This window comes from Hypanus sabinus, chromosome 7 (assembly GCF_030144855.1).
Source record: "Hypanus sabinus isolate sHypSab1 chromosome 7, sHypSab1.hap1, whole genome shotgun sequence".
Classification (NCBI taxonomy): domain Eukaryota; kingdom Metazoa; phylum Chordata; class Chondrichthyes; order Myliobatiformes; family Dasyatidae; genus Hypanus; species Hypanus sabinus.
The window spans coordinates 4278024-4296510 of NC_082712.1; the positions used below are offsets into that span (position 1 = coordinate 4278024).

An 18487-nucleotide genomic window follows, 5' to 3' on the forward strand; every position below is an offset into this window, starting at 1 on the left:
ATCGGGGGTCTCAGTGTGGTGATTATCCACTCAGTGCACTGGAGATCAGGGGTCTCCGTGTGGTGATTATCCACTCAGTGCACTGGAGATCTGAGGTCTCAGCGTGGTGATTATCCACTCAGTGCACTGGAGATCTGGGGTCTCCATGTGGTGATTATCCACTCAGTACACTGGAGATCTGGGGTCTCAGTGTGGTGATTATCCACTCAGTGCACAGGAGATCTGGGGTCTCAGTGTGGTGATTATCCACACAGTACACTGGAGATCTGGGGTCTCAGTGTGGTGATTATCCACTCAGTGCACTGGAGATCTGGGGTCTCCATGTGGTCATTATCCACTCGGTACACTGGAGATCTGGGGTCTCAGTGTGGTGATTATCCACTCAGTGCTCTGGAGATCTGGGGTCTCCGTGTGGTGATTATCCACTCAGTACACTGGAGATCTGGGGTCTCAGTGTGGTGATTATCCACAGTGCACTTGCGATCTGAGGTCTCAGTGTGGTGATTATCCACTCAGTGCACTGGAGATCTGGGGTCTCAGTGTGGTGATTATCCACTCAGTGCACTGGAGATCTGGGGTCTCAGTGTGGTGATTATCCACTCAGTACACTGGAGATCTGGGGTCTCAGTGTGGTGATTATCCACAGTGCACTGGAGATCTGGGGTCTCAGTGTGGGTCTGTGGCCCCAATCGCCTTTATACCGGGGTCTGTGGGAGGAGCCACAGGAGCAGTCAGCAGGGGGCATGTCCAGACAGGTTTATGTAGTTCACCACATTCACCCCCCCTTTGTCTTAAAAGAGAGTCCTCATGGGGCGAAGTTTCTTACAAGTATATTTACAGGTTAAGTCTATCAGGTGGTCGAATCTGTTGCTGCGATCTATGTAGCATCGGCTGTGATTGCACAGGTGCCGGTGGTGATTGCACCAGAGACGGTGGTTGTGCTGGTTCCGGCCTGACTGGAGGTGTCAGCCCTCTAGGCGTCAGTGATCCCTCATGCATGTGCGAGGCGCCCGGTATAGGAGTGTCATGAGGAGTCTGTGTAGGGCTCGGTGTGCGCGGTGTCACCTCGGGTACAGGGTTCATAGTTACCGTGGAGTGTTCGGGGTAGTGGTCTGCTGCTCCTGCGGGTGCCAGGTCGCGGACGGAGACCGTGTCCTCCCACCCATCAGGTAAGACCACGTAGGCATACTGGGGGTTCACATGTAGAAGGTGAACCCTCTCGACCAGCGGGGAGTATTTATTGCTCCTCACATGTTTCCGGAGCAGCACTGGCCCCGGGGACGTCAGCCAAGCCGGTAGGGTGGTCCCAGTGGCAGACTTCCTAGGAAAAGAGAATAGGCGCTCATGAGGGGTGGCATTGGTGGACGTACATAACAGAGAGCGGATAGAGTGGAGTGCCTCAGGGAGGACCTACTGCCATTGAGAGACCGGCAACCCCTTTGACTTAAGGGCTAAGAGTGTGGCCTTCCACACTGTGGCATTCTCCCGCTCCACCCGTCCATTTCCCCGGGGATTATAGCTCGTGGTCCGACTAGTAGCAATGCCCCTAGCCAGCAGGTACCAGCGCAGCTCGTCACTCATAAAGGAGGACCCTCTATCACTGTGGATACAGCAGGGATGTCCGAACAGAGTGAAGAGTTGGTGCAGGGCTTTTATGATGGACGTGGCAGTGGTGTCGGGGCAGGGGATGGCAAAGGGGAACCGCAAGTACTCGTCAATTATGTTGAGAAAGTAGACATTGCGGTCGGTGGAGAGAAGGGGGCCCTTCAACACTCAGTCGTTCAAAGGGGCGGGTGGCCTTAATAAGTTGCACCTTGTCAGGACAGTAGAAGTGCGGTTTGCACTCAACGCAGACTTGGCAGTCCCTGGTCATCGTCCTGATGTCCTCAAGGGAGTACGGCAGGTTCCAGGCTTTCACGAAATGGTAAAGCCGGGTGACCCCTGGGTAGCAAAGACCAGCATATAGCTGGTCGAGCTGTGCGCTGGCACACGCTCCCCGGGATAGGGCATCAGGGGGCTCACTGAGCCTTCCAGGCTGGAACAGGATATCATAGTTGTAGGTGGAGAGTTCAATTCCCCACTGCAAAATTTTATCATTTTTGATTTTGCCTCGCTGTTAGTTGCTGAACAGGAACGCAACTGAGCGCTGGTCAGTCAGCAAGGTGAACCATTTGCCAGCGAGATAGTGCCTCCAGTGCCTAATAGCTTCCACTATGGGCTGGGCTTCTTTCTCCACCGCAGAGTGCCGAATTTCAGGGCCTTGAAGGGTACGAGAAAAGAATGCTACTGGCCTTCCTGCCTGGTTGAGGGTAGCAGTCAGCTCAAAGTCGGAGGCGTCACTCTCTACTTGGAAGGGAATGGTCTCGTCCACTGCATGCATCGTTGCTTTGGCAATGTCCCCTTTAATGCGGCTGAAGGCTGCGCGGGCCTCGGCAGAGAGGGGAAATGTGGTAGACTTGACCAGGGGGCAGGCCTTGTCTGCGTAATGACGGACCCATTGGGCGTAATAGGAAAAGAAGTGACCCAGCAGGCACTGCTGGTGAGGGTGTTTTGGGTGGATCTGGTGTTGAGGGCATGAGAGGGGTCCGTGTGAGAATGTCCATCCTCCTCAGGGGACCCCAGCCCCTCTGCCAGTGTCTCTCCCTCTGGCAAAGTCACTGGTGGACATACTTTCCTGGTATGCATTAAGTGGTCATTGCTCCTTAACTACTGAGCTTCTTTGAAATTGGTGGCAAGCTATTCTCAGCATTATTGAGATAAACGGCATCTGCAGGTTTGCCACCTAGCTTGGAACACACTGAAGAAAGAACTTTGGTTTTGAACCATCATCATGACCGTGGCTCAGAATAGACCCGATTGCAAATTTTTCATAGAGTTACTTGTTATAACTTGGAACTATCTGGAGTTCAACAGCAGGAAATTGCAATGCGTTTCGGAAAACCTCTTGTGCTTGAACAAAGGTTGTCTGTTAAATCTTAGTCATTAATTTTGATGATACATTCATTCTCCTGGAGCAGGTTCTCTTTTCTTGAATGGCTGTTCTCTTCAATACCACGAATACTCAGGCCAAGGAATCCTCCACTCAGCGTAGAGTTAAAGGGCATCACATGGATTCCCAGTGGCCGCCGTCTCCAGAAAATTCTACCTTCTTTGTCAAATCACAGAGTGCTTTTTGAATGCTTGTCTGGTGGTCCTGGAGGCTCTGTTCTTACATCGTCTGCGGGTGCCCCGTTTGCTACAGTTACGATTGGCTTCGCATGCAGGTTCCTGTTAGCGGGATCATCAGGCTGAGATGCACCTTGCTGTAACTGGGCAGGTGGTACAAGAGCTGAGTCACTGCTTCGCTGTACTAGAAGTGGCATGCTGGCTTCCAGCGTCGAGGGGGTAACTTCAATTGCTCCTGTAATAGGCTGAAAAACCGCAAGCTGCGCTGCGAGCTCACTCTCAAATGTTTCCGGACTATGCCTGTCACTCACATTGCCATCAGCAACTTCATCTGCCCGCTGCGCCTCACGTTCTTCATTTACTGCAACAAGCGTTTTGTCTGCCTTCAAAACTGGAGCAATGGGAGCCACCCACCTTGAAAACTGGACGGGCTCAATGATGCCCAGCCCCTGTAAACATTCCAGCTCCTCCTCGACTTTGCTTTTCATTGCATAGGGCACTGACCTGGGCTTAAAAAAACGTGGTGTGGCCTCAGGGTCGACATGGAGTTTCACGGTCACGTCCTTCGGTGTGCCCAGCTCGTCCCTGAAGACGTCACTGTACCACTGCAGAATCCTCCGTCGTCTGTGCATACTTAATTTCATGCCAGTTGAGCCGGATTTTGTGAAGCCAATCGCGGCCCAAAAGACTGGGCCCACTGCCCTTAGCTATCACCAGCCTGGCTTCAGCCTTCTGACTCCCAGCTGAAATATCCACATATAACCCCATAAATGAGGTATGGGCTGCCCCATATAGGTCCTGAGTTTGAGCTTAGATGGTCTGATGGGAGGCAGGTTGGATCCCCGTGTCCTCCTGTAGATCTCTTCACTAATGACCGATGCAGTAGCCCCAATCAATCTCGAACTTAATGTCCTTTCCCTTGACAATGACTGTGGCATAAAATGGTTCAGGTGGCTCCACCCCATTTCCATCCATCCATTTCCACCCCAAACATGTTGTAGGCACACGCTGCCTCCTCGTCTGCTTCTCCTCAGTGGTGTGAGTCTGCCTGAGCCTGTTGAGCTTTCCCCTGCCCAGGCTTAACCTCACCCTTTATGCTCCTGCACTTTTTAGCTAAATGTCCCTTTTTGCTACAAGCATGGCAGACAGTATCTTTGAATTTACAAACATTTGCACAGTGCGTTCCTCCACACCGAAAACATTCCACCCGCTTTGCCTGTTTACCAGTCTCCCTCCTGACTCGGAGCACTGCCGTCAACTGCGACCCCCCCCCCACCATGTCCTCTCTAGATGTCCTTGGCATTATTAGCGGCCATCTCCATGCCTTGGGCAATCTCTAGGGCTTTCTTGAAAGTCAACGGTGGGGTTTCCCCAAACAAGCGGCGTTGGACAGTGTCAATATTAATGCTGCACACTAATCTATCACAGAGTATGTCGTCCAACACGGATCCGAAATCCCAATGCTCCGACAGCTGCCGAAACTCTGTCACAAAATCACCCACAGACTTCCTGAAATGGCTGTAAAACTTGAACCATTGGACTATCACCGAAGGCTTCGGATTGTGGTGGTTCCCCACGAGCTTGACCAGTTTGTCATATGGAATTTCTCCCAGTTTCTGCGGTGTAGCTAAGTTCCGTATCAGCTCGTACGTCTTTGCCCCATACACACTCAGGAGAATAGAGCACTTCTTAGCCTCCTCAGTAATTCCATTAGCACAGAAAAAGTGTCCCAACCTTTCCTCGTACTCCAGCCAGTCCTCGGCTCCCTCCACAAAAGCACTGATAGTCCCGAACGCAGCCATCCGAATGTGAGGCTCCTCATCCGCTCACAATTCCTGTTCGAAACGGGGCTGACCCATCACCTCGGCGCCAAAAATATGTAGTAACTTCTACTTTACAAAAAGGACCACTCGACAATCTTATGACCAAAAGAACATCTTTATCTGGGACAGCAAATGATATTTACAATACAGAGGCTTCCAGGTACCTCGTGCGGCCTGGGTGGAGGAACTCACATCAGAAATAAAACCCCGCTGACTCCAGAACCAGCCTCGTTACCAACAGCTTCCTAATTAGTATTAACTCACTTTTAATAACACTCACATTACAACAACAGGGGTGAAGTTCACAGGAGATAGGAGAAACAGGATTTTAGACCCAGTCTTTTGGGTGCCTGGAATGATCTCCGGGGATGGTAGTGGACAAAGGTATGAGTGTTATGGTACGCACCCGACCGTGCCAGCCTCCGGGGTTTAAACGCTCCAGAGTATGGAGCAGAGCAGTCCCTTTAAAGCCTCTGGCCCATTCCGCCAATCGGCAGCCATGTTTTGGTGCCAAGATTTAGATATTTAAAGAGCACCTGAACTCAGGTTCGGTGCTAAATTGTCAGCTCAACTTTGGTTCAGTCTGTGATTGCGTTTAGGATCTCCGTCTCATTTGGATTGGCATCTTGTCTAGTATCTAGTTAAGAAACCTTGTTCTTGTCTCAGTCTCAAAATCGTGTCTCAATTCTAGTCTCAGATTCTTTCACACTCGGGTCCAAACCATCCTCACGTAGGCCTCTCGTCATGCAGAGGTGTTTAAGAGGCTCTTAGACAGACATATGAATATGGAGAGAATGGAGGGATATGGGCCACATGCACACAGAAGGGATTAGCATCATTATTGAATTGAAGTAACTTGATTTCTTACATCTTTCACATACATGAGGAGTAAAAACCTTTACGTTACGTCTCTGTCTAAATGTGCCATGTGCAATCATGGTAGTTTATGAAAATCTATAATAAATAGAACAGTCAATGTAACAGAAATACACTCAAATCGGCATGAGTTCATCAGCATTGTGGCCTGGTGGAAGAAGCTGTCCCAGAGTCTGTTGGTCCTGGTTTTAATGATGCGGTACCATTTCCCAGATGGTAGCAGCTGGAATAGATAGTGACTGGGATGACTTAGGTCCCCAATGATTCTTCGGCCCCTTTTTACACACCTGTCTTTGTAAATGTCCTGAATAGTGGGAAGTTCACAACTACAGATGCGCTGGGCTGTCCGCACCACTCTCTGCAGAGTCCTGCGATTGAGGGAGGTACAGTTCCCATAGCAGGTAGTGATGCAGCCAATCAGGATGCTCTCAATTTGTTCTCCTATAGAAAGTTCTTAGGATTTGGAGGCCCATACCAAACTTCCTCAACCATCTGAGGTGAAAGAGGTGCTGTAGTGCCTTTCTCCCCACACAGCTGGTGTGTACAGACCACGTGAGGTCCTCGGTGATGTGGATGCTGAGGAACTTGAAGCTGTTCACCCTCAACCCCAGATCCATTGAGGTCAATAGGAGTTAGCTAGTCTCCATTCATCCTGTAATCCACAACCAGTTCCTTTGTCTTTGCGACATTGAGGGAGAGGTTGTTTTCTTGACACCACTGTGTCACGGTGATGGCTTCTTCCCTGTAGACCACCTTGTTATTGTTTGAGATTAGGCCAATCAGCATAGTGTCGTCAGCAAATTTAATTAGCAGATTGGAGCTGTGGCGATACAGTCATGGGTATACAGAGAGTAAAGGAGGGGGCTTAGTACACAACCCTGAGGGACATCTCTGTTTAGGGGCAGAGGTGAGGGAGCTCACTCTCACCACCTGCCGGTGATCCAACAGGAAGTCCAGGATCCAGCTGCACGAGGCAGGGTGAAGGCCGAGGTCTCTGAGCTTATTGTCAAGTCTGGAGGGAATTATGGTGATGAATATTGAACCATAGTCCAAGAACAGCATGCTCACATAAGCATCCCTCTTCTCCAGATGTGTAAGGACGGTGTGTAGAGCTGTGGCTGTTGCGTCATCTGGCGATCCATTGTGTTGGTAGGCAAATCGTAGGAGGTCCAGTTTGGGTGGTAGCAAGCTGCAGATGTAGTCCTTGACCAGCCTTTCAAAGCATTTGCTTATTATTGAGGTGAGTGCGACAGGAGGCCAGTCATTCAGACATGTTACCTTGGTCTTTTTTGGTATGGGGACAATGGTGGATAATTTGGAGCAGGAGAACACTCTACACTGGGAGAGGGAGAGATTAAAAATGTCAGTAAACACACCTGCCAGATGTGCTGCATACATCCTGACTACCCTCCCTGGGATGCCGCCCGGTCCCACAGCCTTGTGGTTACATTAATTTGTTTGACATAACAATGTGGGCCAAAGTACCTGTTCCTTCAGTACTCTATGTTCTACTTTCTTCTCTGCCTAGCTAGATGTTCTAATACAAGAATCACAAAAAGTTAATAGTTAAGTTCAACAAGGAGTTGAGAAGGAAATCCAAGGAATTGGAATTTTAGGGAGGATTTGCTAAAATTGAAGGGTGTTGGTGAGGGCACATTTGAAATGCTGCCCCCAGGCTGAGCCCATTCACCTGACAGTATCATGGGAGGCAGTTGACTAGAGATTAACTATTCAAATATTTGCACTGCAAGACTTTTCCTATCAAGAGATTAGACAGTTTGGATCTGTATTCCTAAGAGTTTAGCACGAGGAGTAACCTTATTCAAACGTATAAGGGTTTGACAGGGTAGAACGTGAAGACCAGACAGACTGTCTTCAATGCTAGAATTGGGAACGAAAAGGCAGGATGCTAGAAGAGCTCAGTGGGCTAAGCAGCATCTGTGGAGGCAAAAGGTTTAAGGTGAGATTCAAGATTCAAAATTCAAGTTTATTTATCATGTCTACATCAAAATATACAAAATGCATTGCTTGCAATATCAATCAACATACCCACTAATGTAGGGGTTCACAATCGTTTTAACACCATTATCTGAGGGTCTGTGGGCCTCAGGTTGGGAACCCTGCTTTCTTGTGCTGCTACCATCACCCCAGGCTGGGCATTGCAGGCAGCCACCACTCTGTGTAAATAAACTTTCCTCCCACCTTAAATTCATGCCCTCTGGTATTGGACATCTCAATACTTGGGAAAAGATGCCGTCTGTTTACTCTATCTATGCCTCTCATAATCTTCTAAACCTCTATCAGATCTCCCCAAAGCCTCCGGAGAAAACAACCCAAGTTTGTCCAATGTCTTGTTATAGCATACACCCTCTAATCCAGGCAGCATCCTGGTAATGCCCTCCAAACCCTCGACATCCTTCCTTCTACCATATACAAACTCCACATGTGGCCAGACTAGGGCTTTACAAAGCTGAAACACAAGTTCCGGGCTTTTGAACTCAATGCCTTGTTGGCTTTGAACTGTTGGGCAGATCAGCCGTTTCTGTTCTATACAAATCTTTCATTACATTCACCTTGCTGCCTGTTGGCTTCAGTTGATCTGAATTCAGTCAATACTCGAGAGACATCATTCATCAGTGCCTACACCTCCGTTAGCACATCTACAAGGAGCGCAGGCACAAGAAAGCAGAATCCATCATCAAGGACCCCCATCATTCAAGCAATGCTTTCTCCTTACTGCTGTCATCAGGAGGGAGGTACAGGAGCCTTAGGTCCCACACTACCTGGTTCAGGAACAGTTATTACCCTTCAACCAGATACCCACGGCCTCAAATTCAAGGGTTCTACCCCTTATGTTCTCGGTGTTATTTATTTATTTGTACTTGCAGAACTCTTTTCTTTTCTACACTGGTTGTTTGTGTGTGGCTTTTCATCGTTTCTCTTTGCTCTACTGTGAATGCGTGTTAGAAAATTAAGCCGAGGGAAGTAAATGGTGACATAAATGTACTTTGAATGGGGAATCGGCGCCACCATTCCTCCTAGTTGATAATCCAGGCGAAAATACTCCTACAGCGAGTTAAAAAGTTCCAAGTGTTGACACAGACCATTTGTTGCATAATCCCTGAGCCGGGTTTGCACGACCCGTGCGGGCATTTAACCGGTTGCACTTCCCCCTTCGTTCCCCTTGGAGCGCAGCGAAGGCGGCGCCGGAGGACCGGCCGGCGGGCGGACGGAGGACCGGAGGACCGGCGTGTTGGGGTCAGTGAGCCGGGCGCACGGTGCAGGTGAGCGCGGGCGACCGGGTTGAAGTACCCTTGCAGTGGGCAGCGGTGGCTCTGGCCGGAGGACCGGAGGAGGGCCGGAGGGCCGGAGGAGGGCCGGAGGACCGGAGGAGGGCCGGAGGACCGGAGGAGGGCCGGAGGACCGGCGGGCGGAGGGCCGGAGGACCGGAGGAGGACCGGAGGACCGGCGTGTCGGGGTCAGTGAGCGCGGGCGACCGGGTTGAAGTACCCTTGCAGTGGGCAGCGGTGGCTCTGGCGCGGCATTCGAGCTCGGTGCCAAATCTCGGGTTTCCTGACTGAAAGGGGCAGGACGCTCCGGGCCGCCCAATCAGCCTGAACATGCCCTGGTATCTCTCCAAGTCTAAAGAGCCGCGGTTTTAATTTATGTATTTAATAATTAATTTGGCAGGAGGTTCAAAGACGAGAAAATCTGCAGATGCTGGAAATCCAAGCAACACACACACACACACACACACACACACAAATACTGGAGGGACTCAGCAATAGACAATAGACAGTAGGTGCAGGAGTAGGCCACTCGGCCCTTCTAACCAGCACCGTCATTCACTGTGATCATGGCTGATCATACACAATCAGTACCCCGTTCCTGCCCTCTCCCCATATCCCTTGACCCCGCTATCTATAAGAGTATCTAACTCTCTCTTGAATGCATCCAGAGACTTGGCCTCCACTACCTTCTGGGGCAGAGCATTCCACATATCCACCACTCTCTGGGTGAAAAAGTTTTTCCGCATCTCAGTTCTAAATGGCCTACCCCTTATTCTTAAACTGTGGCCTCTAATTCTGGACTCACCCATCAGCGGGAACATGCTTCCTGCCTCCAGCGTGTCCAAACCCTTAATAATCTTATATGTTTCAATCAGATCCCCTCTCATCCTTCTAAATTCCAGTGTATACAAGCACAGTCGCTCCAATCTTTCAACATATGACAGTCCTGCCATTCCGGGAATTAACCTTGTGAACCTACGCTGCACTCCCTCAATAGCAAGAATGTCCTTCCTCAAATTTGGAGACCAAAACTGCACACAATACTCCAGGTGGGGTCTCACCAGGGCCCTGTACAGCTGCAGAAGGACCTCTTTACTCCTATACTCAATTCCTCTTGTTATAAAGGCCAGCATACCATTAGCTTTCTTCACTGCCTGCTGTACCTGCATGCTTGCTTTCATTGACTGATGTACAAGAACACCTTGACCTCGTTGTACTTCCCCTTTTCCTAACTTGACTCCATGTAGATAGTAATCTGCCTTCCTGTTCTTGCGACCAAAGTGGATAACCTCACATATGTCCACATTAAACTGCATCTGCCATACATTTGCCCACTCACCCAACCTATCCAAGTCACCCTGCATTCTCATAACATCCTCCTGACATTTCACACTGCCACCCAGCTTTGTGTCATCAGCAAATTTGCTAATGTTACTTTTATCCCTTCATCTAAATCATTAATGTATATTGTAAACAGCTGCGGTCCCAGCACCGAAACTTGCGGTACCCCACTGGTCACAGCCTGCCATTCTGAAAGGGACCCGTTAATCGCTACTCTTTGTTTCCTATCAGCTAGCCAATTTTCAATCCATGTCAGTACTCTGCCCCCAATACCATGTGCCCTAATTTTACCCACTAATCTCCTATGTGGGACTTTATCAAAAGCTTTCTGGAAGTCCAGGTACACTACATCCACTGGCTCTCCCTTGTCCATTTTCATAGTTACATCCTCAAAAAACTCCAGAAGATTAGTCAAGCATGATTTTCCCTTCATAAATCCATGCTGACTCGGACTGATCCTTCTACTGCTATCCAAATGTGTCGTAATTTCATCTTTTATAATTGACTCCAGCATCTTTCCCACCACTGACGTCAGGCTAACCAGTCTATAATTCCCTGTTTTCTCTCTCCCTCCTTTCTTGAAAAGTGGGACAACATTAGCCACCCTGCAATCAGCAGGAACTGTTCCTGAATCTATAGAACATTGGAAAATGATTACCAATGCATCCACAATTTCTAAAGCCACCTCTTTAAGTACCCTGGGATACAGACCATCAGGTCCCGGGCACTTATCAGCCTTCAGACTCAACAGTCTATCCAACACAGTTTCTTGCCTAATATAAATTTCCTTCAGTTCATCCTTTACCCTGGTTCCTTTGGCCACTATTACATATGGGAGATTGTGTCTTCCCTAGTGAAGACAGATCCAAAGTACCTGTCAACTTATCTGCCATTTCCTTGTTCCCTATAATAAATTCACCTGTTTCTGTCTTCAATGGCCCAATTTTGGTCTTAACTATTTTTTTGCTATTCACATACCTAAAGAAGCTTTTACTATCCTCCTTTATATTCTTGGCTAGTTTACCTTCGTACCTCATTTTTTCTTGGCGTATTGCCTTTTTTGTTCTTTTCTGTTGCTCTTTAAAAGCTTCCCAGTCCTCCGGTTTCCCGCTCATCTTTGCTATGTTATACTTCTTCTCTTCTATTTTTATACTGCCCTTTACTTCCCTCATCAGCCACGGCCGCCCCTTACTCCCCTCAGGATCTTTCTTCCTCTTTGGAATGAACCGATCCGATGAAGCAGGTCAGGCAGTGGACGTTCCGGCCGAAACACCGACTGTTCACCCTTTTCCTTAGATGTTGCCCAACATGCTGAGCTCCTCCAGCACATTCTGTGTGTCGCTTGGTGGGAAGTGTGTAAATTGGTGGGTGGAGGTGCTAAAAAGGGGCAAAAAACCACACACATACTTCAGATTTTGCTGCAGATCCCAATATCTGCTGCCTCTGGAAACTGGAGTCCGGAGCAACAAATAATCTTTTGGAGGAAATCAGCGGGTCGGGTCGAGCAGAAACTCCTCTCACGCACCCCCCCCCCCCCCCCCCATGGTGCTCGACCTGCAGAGTTTCTCCAGCAGATTAGAACGGTATGACAAGAAAAGGCTCTATGGCCCAAACGTTGTGCTGAGTTAATCTAGTAACTAAATGTTCAATTAAACTGAGCACTTCTGCCTACACAATGTCCATATCTCCCCATTGTCCCCACGTTCACGTGCTTAGGACACTCTCAGCCTCTCTGTTCTATATGCCACCACCACTACTGGCAACATATTCTGGAGATCCGCCAACCTCTGGAAAATAAAAACTCATGTTTCACAAACGGGAAAATCTGCAAATGCTGGAAATCCAAGCAACACACACAAGTCAAGTCAAGTCATTTTGACCATGACTGCTGGTACAGTACACAGTAAAATTGAGACAACATTTTTCAGGACCATGGTGCTACATGAAACAGCACAAAAACTAGACTGAACTATGTAAAAACAACACAGAAAAAACTACACTAGACTGGACTGCATAAAGTGTACAAAACAGTGCAGGCATTACAATAAATAATAAACAACACAATAGGCACAGTAGAGAGCAGTAAGTTGGAGTCAGTCCAGGCTCTGGGTATTGAGGAGTCTGATAGCTTGGTGGAAGAAACTGTTGCATAGTCTGGTATGAGAGCCTGAATGCTTCGGTGCCTTTTCCCAGACGGCAGGAGGGAGAAGAGTTTGTATAAGGGGTGCGTGGGGTCCTTCATAATGCTGTTTGCAGCATGTCGTGTAAATGTCTGTGAAGGCGGGAAGAGAGACCCTGATGACTTTCTCAGCTGACCTCATTATCCGCTGCAGGGTCTTGCGATCCGAGATGGTGTAATTTCCGAACCAGGCAGTGATGCAGCTGCTCGGGATGCTCTCAATACAACCCCTGTAGAATGTGATGAGGATGGGGGGTGGGAGATGGACTTTCCTCAGCCTTCGCAGAAAGTAGAGACGCTGCTGGGCTTTCTTTGCTATGGAGCTGGTGTTGAGGGACCAGGTGAGATTCTCTGCCAGGTGAACACCTAGAAATTTGGTGCTCTTTACGATCTCTACCGAGGAGCCGTCAATATTCAGCAGGGAGTGGTCACTCTGTACCCTCCTGAAGTCAACAACCATCTCTTTTGTTCACATTCAGAGACAGGTTGTTGGCTCTGCACCAGTCCGTTAGCCGCTGCACCTCCTCTCTGTAAGCTGACTCGTTGTTCTTGCTGATGAGACCCACCATGGTCGTGTCATCGGCGAACTTGATGATGTGGTTCGAGCTGTGTGTTGCAGCACAGTCGTGGGTCAGCAGAGTGAACAGCAGTGGACTGAACACACAACCCTGGGGAGCCCCCGTGCTCAGTATGATGGTGTTGGAGATGCTGCTCCTGATCCGGACTGACTGAGATCTCCCAGTCAGGAAGTCTAGGATCCAGTTGCAGAGGGAGGTGTTCAGGCCCAGTAGGCTCAGCTTTCCAATCAGTTCCTGAGGGATGATTGTGTTGAATGCTGAACTGAAGTCTATGAACAGCATTCGAACGTACGTGTCTTCTTTGTCCAGGTGGGTTAGGGCCAGGTGGAGGGTGATGGCAATGGCGTCATCTGTTGAATGGTTGGACGGCACGCAAACTGCAGGGGGTCCAGTGAGGGGGGAAGAGGGTCTTGATGTGCCTCATGACGAGCCTTTCGAAACACTTCATGATGATGGATGTGAGAAAATGCAGGAGGAAGGCCAGGCAACACATTTCCTTTGAATTCACCCCTCTCACCTTAAATGCATGATTTCTAATACGAGGCATTATCATCACCATTATGTGCCATGCCATATGATGTGGGTGATCATGATCCGATGGCAGTGATTGTTCTTGGCAAATTTTTCTACAGAAGTGGTTTGTCATTGCCTTCTTCTGAGCAGTGTCTTTACAAGACGGGTGACCCCAGCCATTATCAATACTCTTCAGAGATTGTCTGCTTGGAGTCAGTGATCACATAACCAGGATTTGTGATGTGCACCAGCACTTGGACGACTGTCCACCACCTGATTTGGGGATGGGGGAGTGGTGCTAAGCAGGTGCTACACCTTGCCCAAGGGTGACCTGCAGGCTAGTGGAGGGAAGGAGTGCCCTACACCTCCTTTGGTAGAGACGTACCTCCACCCTGTCACCCCTTGTAATACACATGCTGTCTCATCCAGGCAGCACCCCCTCCAAAGCCTCCACATCCCTCCTGTAATGAGTGACCTGGATTTATGTTTACCTGCAGTCTCACCATCATCAGAGGGGAGGGACAGGAGCCTGAATGCCGGCACTCGATGTTTTAGGAATACACCCTATCCTCGTCACATGTGCGGGATACATTCCTCGCAGTCGACGCATAATGAGAATAATTATTTAAATGGAGAAAATAGGGATGAGTTCCAGAGGTCCCTAAATGTTTTATCTGTAATTTATTCACATTTTCATACCAATACGACACAAAAGCAGTACTACAAGGCAACATTCATATTATATTTCATCAATTTAAGGTAATATTCAATGTAATAAATCTTAGAAAATTAACATACTAGGGTTTACAGTACTCACCAACAGGGGCAGGTGTGTTCACTCTGGGAGATGAGTGGTTGTTGTGGTGTCGGGCAGCTTTACGTGGATAAGGTGCATGGATGGTTGTGGTCGTCAGGATCATATCAAGCACAGCAAGGGGTGAAGGAAGACTCACAGAACTCTTAGAACTGCCAGCACCAGTTTGAAGAAAGTGGTGAGGGTTGTTTGCTTGGCAGCATTTTGTATTTCAGCATAAATTTGCTTGTAGGGAAGAAGGGTTGATGGCAGGGAGCGACTGAAATGCTGACTCCGCTCTAAACTTGGGTCCATGTCCATCACCATTTGTGCTAAGTGTTCCGACTTCCACCATTCCCTCACCGTTGGTAAACTCCCGGGATTTTCAAAATCGTCTGTTGCTTGCAGCATCTGAGAGATAGTTCGCCATTGGAAAAAAAACACCTTAAATGTGGATGACAGCTTGGCCGAGTGGCTAAATCTAACGCACTGTTATGTCAGGATGAATGCTGTCCAAATGTTTAGGATGGGCTGGCGCATTGTAAAGCAACAAAAGAAAACTTTAAAGGCAAGATTCTGTTTACTGCAGTAGCATCCCTTCACCTGATGCCACACTGTTTATAATTTCCAACTTTTTTTCAAGCTTAGGAAGCATCGTTAAATATTTCAAGCACAAAATCACTGCGCCGTAGGTAAAACCAACAAATGTTTAAGAGCGCAAGATCGCACATCCACACCTTGCCAAAACCAATGCGAGACTGGCGGGAGTGAGACTGTGAGGCGCGCGCACCTGACTTGTATTGGCGGGAAAGCTGTGCTCCTGGCATATCTGAGTTTTGGACACGTATAAGGAGACGTTGCTAGAAATAGTTCCCTCGCATAACTGTGAATCCGCATTGTCTGAGGACGCATATAACAAGGATACGGTGTAGCTTGTTCCCCTCTACCATCAGATTTCTGAATGGACAATGATGCATGAACACCACCACACTCTTTTTGCACTACTTAATTATATTAATTAATTTTTTTATTTAGCTATACAGTGCAGAGCAGGCCCTGACAATCCCTATTAACCCTAACGTAATGATGGGACAATTTACAATGATCAGTTAACCTGGCTAATATGTCCTTGGACTGTGGGAGCAAACTGGAGCACCCAGGGAAACTAGGAGGGGGCAACGCAGTAGCATAGCGGTATTGATAACGCTTTGCAGTGCCAGCAACCTGGGTTCAATCCCCGGCACTGCCTGTAAGCAGTTTGTACGTTCTTCGTATGTTTCCTCCCACAGTCCAAAGATGCATCGGTTGGTAGGTTAATTGATCATTGTAAATTGTCCTGTGATTAGGCTGGGATTAAATCAGGGCTGGGATTAAATCTGGGAAGTGCAACTGGAAGGGCCAGAAGACTCTGTTCCGCACTATATCTCAATAAATGCATGAAATAAAAACGCCACACGTTCCCCATGGAGAACGTATAGACTCCTTTTATGAGGATGCTGGAATTGAACTCTGGGAGTGCTCTGAACTGCAATAGTGTTGGACTAACCATGGTGCCCAGAGTATTAAATAAATTCCAATAGGAGCTGTATATGGTGGATTCACTGGGAGACTCGAGAGCGGTTCATTTAGCACTGGCTGACTCAGTTAGCTCAAAGTTTCATGGAAATATGTTAAACAGTATTTAAATGAACTACGGAACAAATTAGAACACTACCAATAGTACTACAGTACTATAAAACTGAGTGTTAGTTTCTAATACTTACCAAGAGAAGAATTCCCGTGGTATACACCGCCAGACCTTTGATTGACAGTAAATGAATAAAATCAGTGTGGACACCCAGTGGAGCTAATGGACTGCCTTCATACAATGCTATCGACAATTGCATCCTCCAAATCATAAACAAGAGAAAATCTGCAGATGCTGGAAATCCGAGCAACACCTACAAAATGCTGGAGGAACTCAGCAGGCCAGGCAGCATCTTTGGGGGAAGAAAGTACAGTTGACATTTCAGGCCGAAACATTTTGGTACACTTCGGGCCCTGCAGAAGGGTTGCGGTCCGAAACGTCAACTGCACTTTTTTCCATAGATGCTGCCTGGCCTGCCGAGTTCCTCCAGCTTTTTGTGTGAAATCCTCCAAATCTTTGTTTTCATTGTAACATTCAAGATGATTGCCGATACCTTGAAATTCAACATAGTTCCTAACTTGTTGAAGTAGTGAAAATGTTTCATTTTCTCTCCAGGCCATTTCTGGCATCTCTTAAGCCTGAATGCCTGAAACCACAATGAGCAAAGCAGTTCTGAATTGTCTTACTGCTTATTCCCCCCCCCCCCCCAACTATCAGTGACAAAAATCACTGATCTTTGAAAACAAGCACATGCTACTGATGCTATTTAAAAACTGTTCACTTGAAGCACAGTGTAGCATCCTAGAGGTCACACTAGAGACTGGCACTAGTTTATTCCTTATCAGCAATAGTCTCCTGCCCCAATTAAGTGTCATATGTCCCAAATAAATGAAAGGATTCCTGGCTATTTTCTTGATTAGTCTTTGTTCTTTAAAAGTTGTCCCAAATAAGCAGCTGCCCAAATTGACCGATGGCCCAGTTAACCGGAATCCACTGTATACCTTATTGTAATTTATAGATTTGTTTTTAAGTGCTGCACCATGCAGCCACTGCAGAACAAGTTTCACAACATAGGTCAGTAATGATAACCCAATCCTGATTCTGACATTGAACTGTTTACACAATGTGTTGATTAATTGGCGAGGAACAAATAGCAGGTTGAAATCCGCAGTTCTAGTGGCTCAGGAGACACACTTAGTTGAGAATGGGTAAGATTCACTGATTTATAAAAGATCTTAACTTCATGCTACTGTTATTGAGGCCATTTCTGCTACTTTAAGTTCAAGTTTTATTTAATGACATGAATTTAAATCCCCCAGCTGCCAGAGTGAATATTGAACTCTTCATATCAACAGCCTGTCGCTGCTCTGGTAACTTAGTCATTTTCCCTGGATCTTTAACACAGATTGAGAAAGGTGCTGGTTAAAACTATTCAGAGTAAAAGTTTGTTGCCCTGATTTCTTAAGCATATTTCTTTCTCTGAAGATGTAGTTAGTCTTTCTTGTTTCTTTATATCTTACGTTTGAATTTGTTTTGCAGAAAACATGAATTACTCAAGATTTATCAACGCAGTCAGTGCAGCTCGAAGGGTATCACCTATCAGGGCATTGAGTAAGTAGCCAGATGGTCATGTCACTTCCATGCTTGTATTGACAAAGACGGTTAGGACAGTGTAAGACAAAGGTTGAACAAGTTAGGTCTTTATTCTTTGGAGCGTAGAAGGTTGAGGGGGGACTTGACAGAGCTATTTGAAATTATGACGGGGATAAATAGGGGTGGATAGGCTTTTTCCATTGAGGGTAGGGGAGATTCAAATGAGGACATGAGTTGAGAGTTAAGGGGCAAAAGTTTAGGGGTAACACGAGATGGAACTTCTTTACTCAGAGAGTGGTAGCTGTGTGGAACAAGTTTCCAGTAGAAGTGGTAGAAGCAAGTTCGATTTTGTCATTTAAAAAAAAAATTGGATAGGCATGTGGACAGGAAAGGAATGGAGGGTTATGGGCTGAGTGCGGGCCAGTGGGACTAGGTGAGAGTAAGCGTCAGCACGAATTAGAAGGGCCGAGATGGCCTGTTTCCGAGCTGTAATTGTTATATGGTTATATGGGAGCAGAGTGGGCCCTCCTTTCAACTGAGTTCTTCATTCCGCACCTTGTCACCATTCCACAGCAATCTGTGTCTGTGCAAGGTTGGACTGCAGTGATGGGTGAACGGGCCAGCTGAAGGGCTGAAACCTGGAATGCTGGCCGGAATCCAGAGTGCTTGTTCCATGAGCTCACTGAGTTCTATTTCTGACTTGCTTTGG

The 18487-nt window shown here is 47.7% G+C and overlaps 1 protein-coding gene across 5 annotated transcripts in view; it reads left to right on the forward strand.

Moving 5' to 3' along the window:
* Positions 1–18487, forward strand: part of aadat (aminoadipate aminotransferase) — a 346606-nt gene that overhangs the window by 97080 nt on the left and 231039 nt on the right. The window contains exons 1-2 of one of the 5 annotated variants that reach the window (XM_059974094.1): positions 8993–9122; positions 17725–17796. In XM_059974094.1, coding sequence (XP_059830077.1) covers positions 17730–17796 — 67 coding nt within the window. In that variant the 5' untranslated portion in view covers positions 8993–9122; positions 17725–17729. Of the gene's footprint in view, positions 1–8992; positions 9149–9273; positions 9343–17724; positions 17797–18487 lie in introns of those variants that run through there. The other 4 variants (XM_059974092.1, XM_059974095.1, XM_059974093.1 and 1 more) reach the window with 4 other exon arrangements.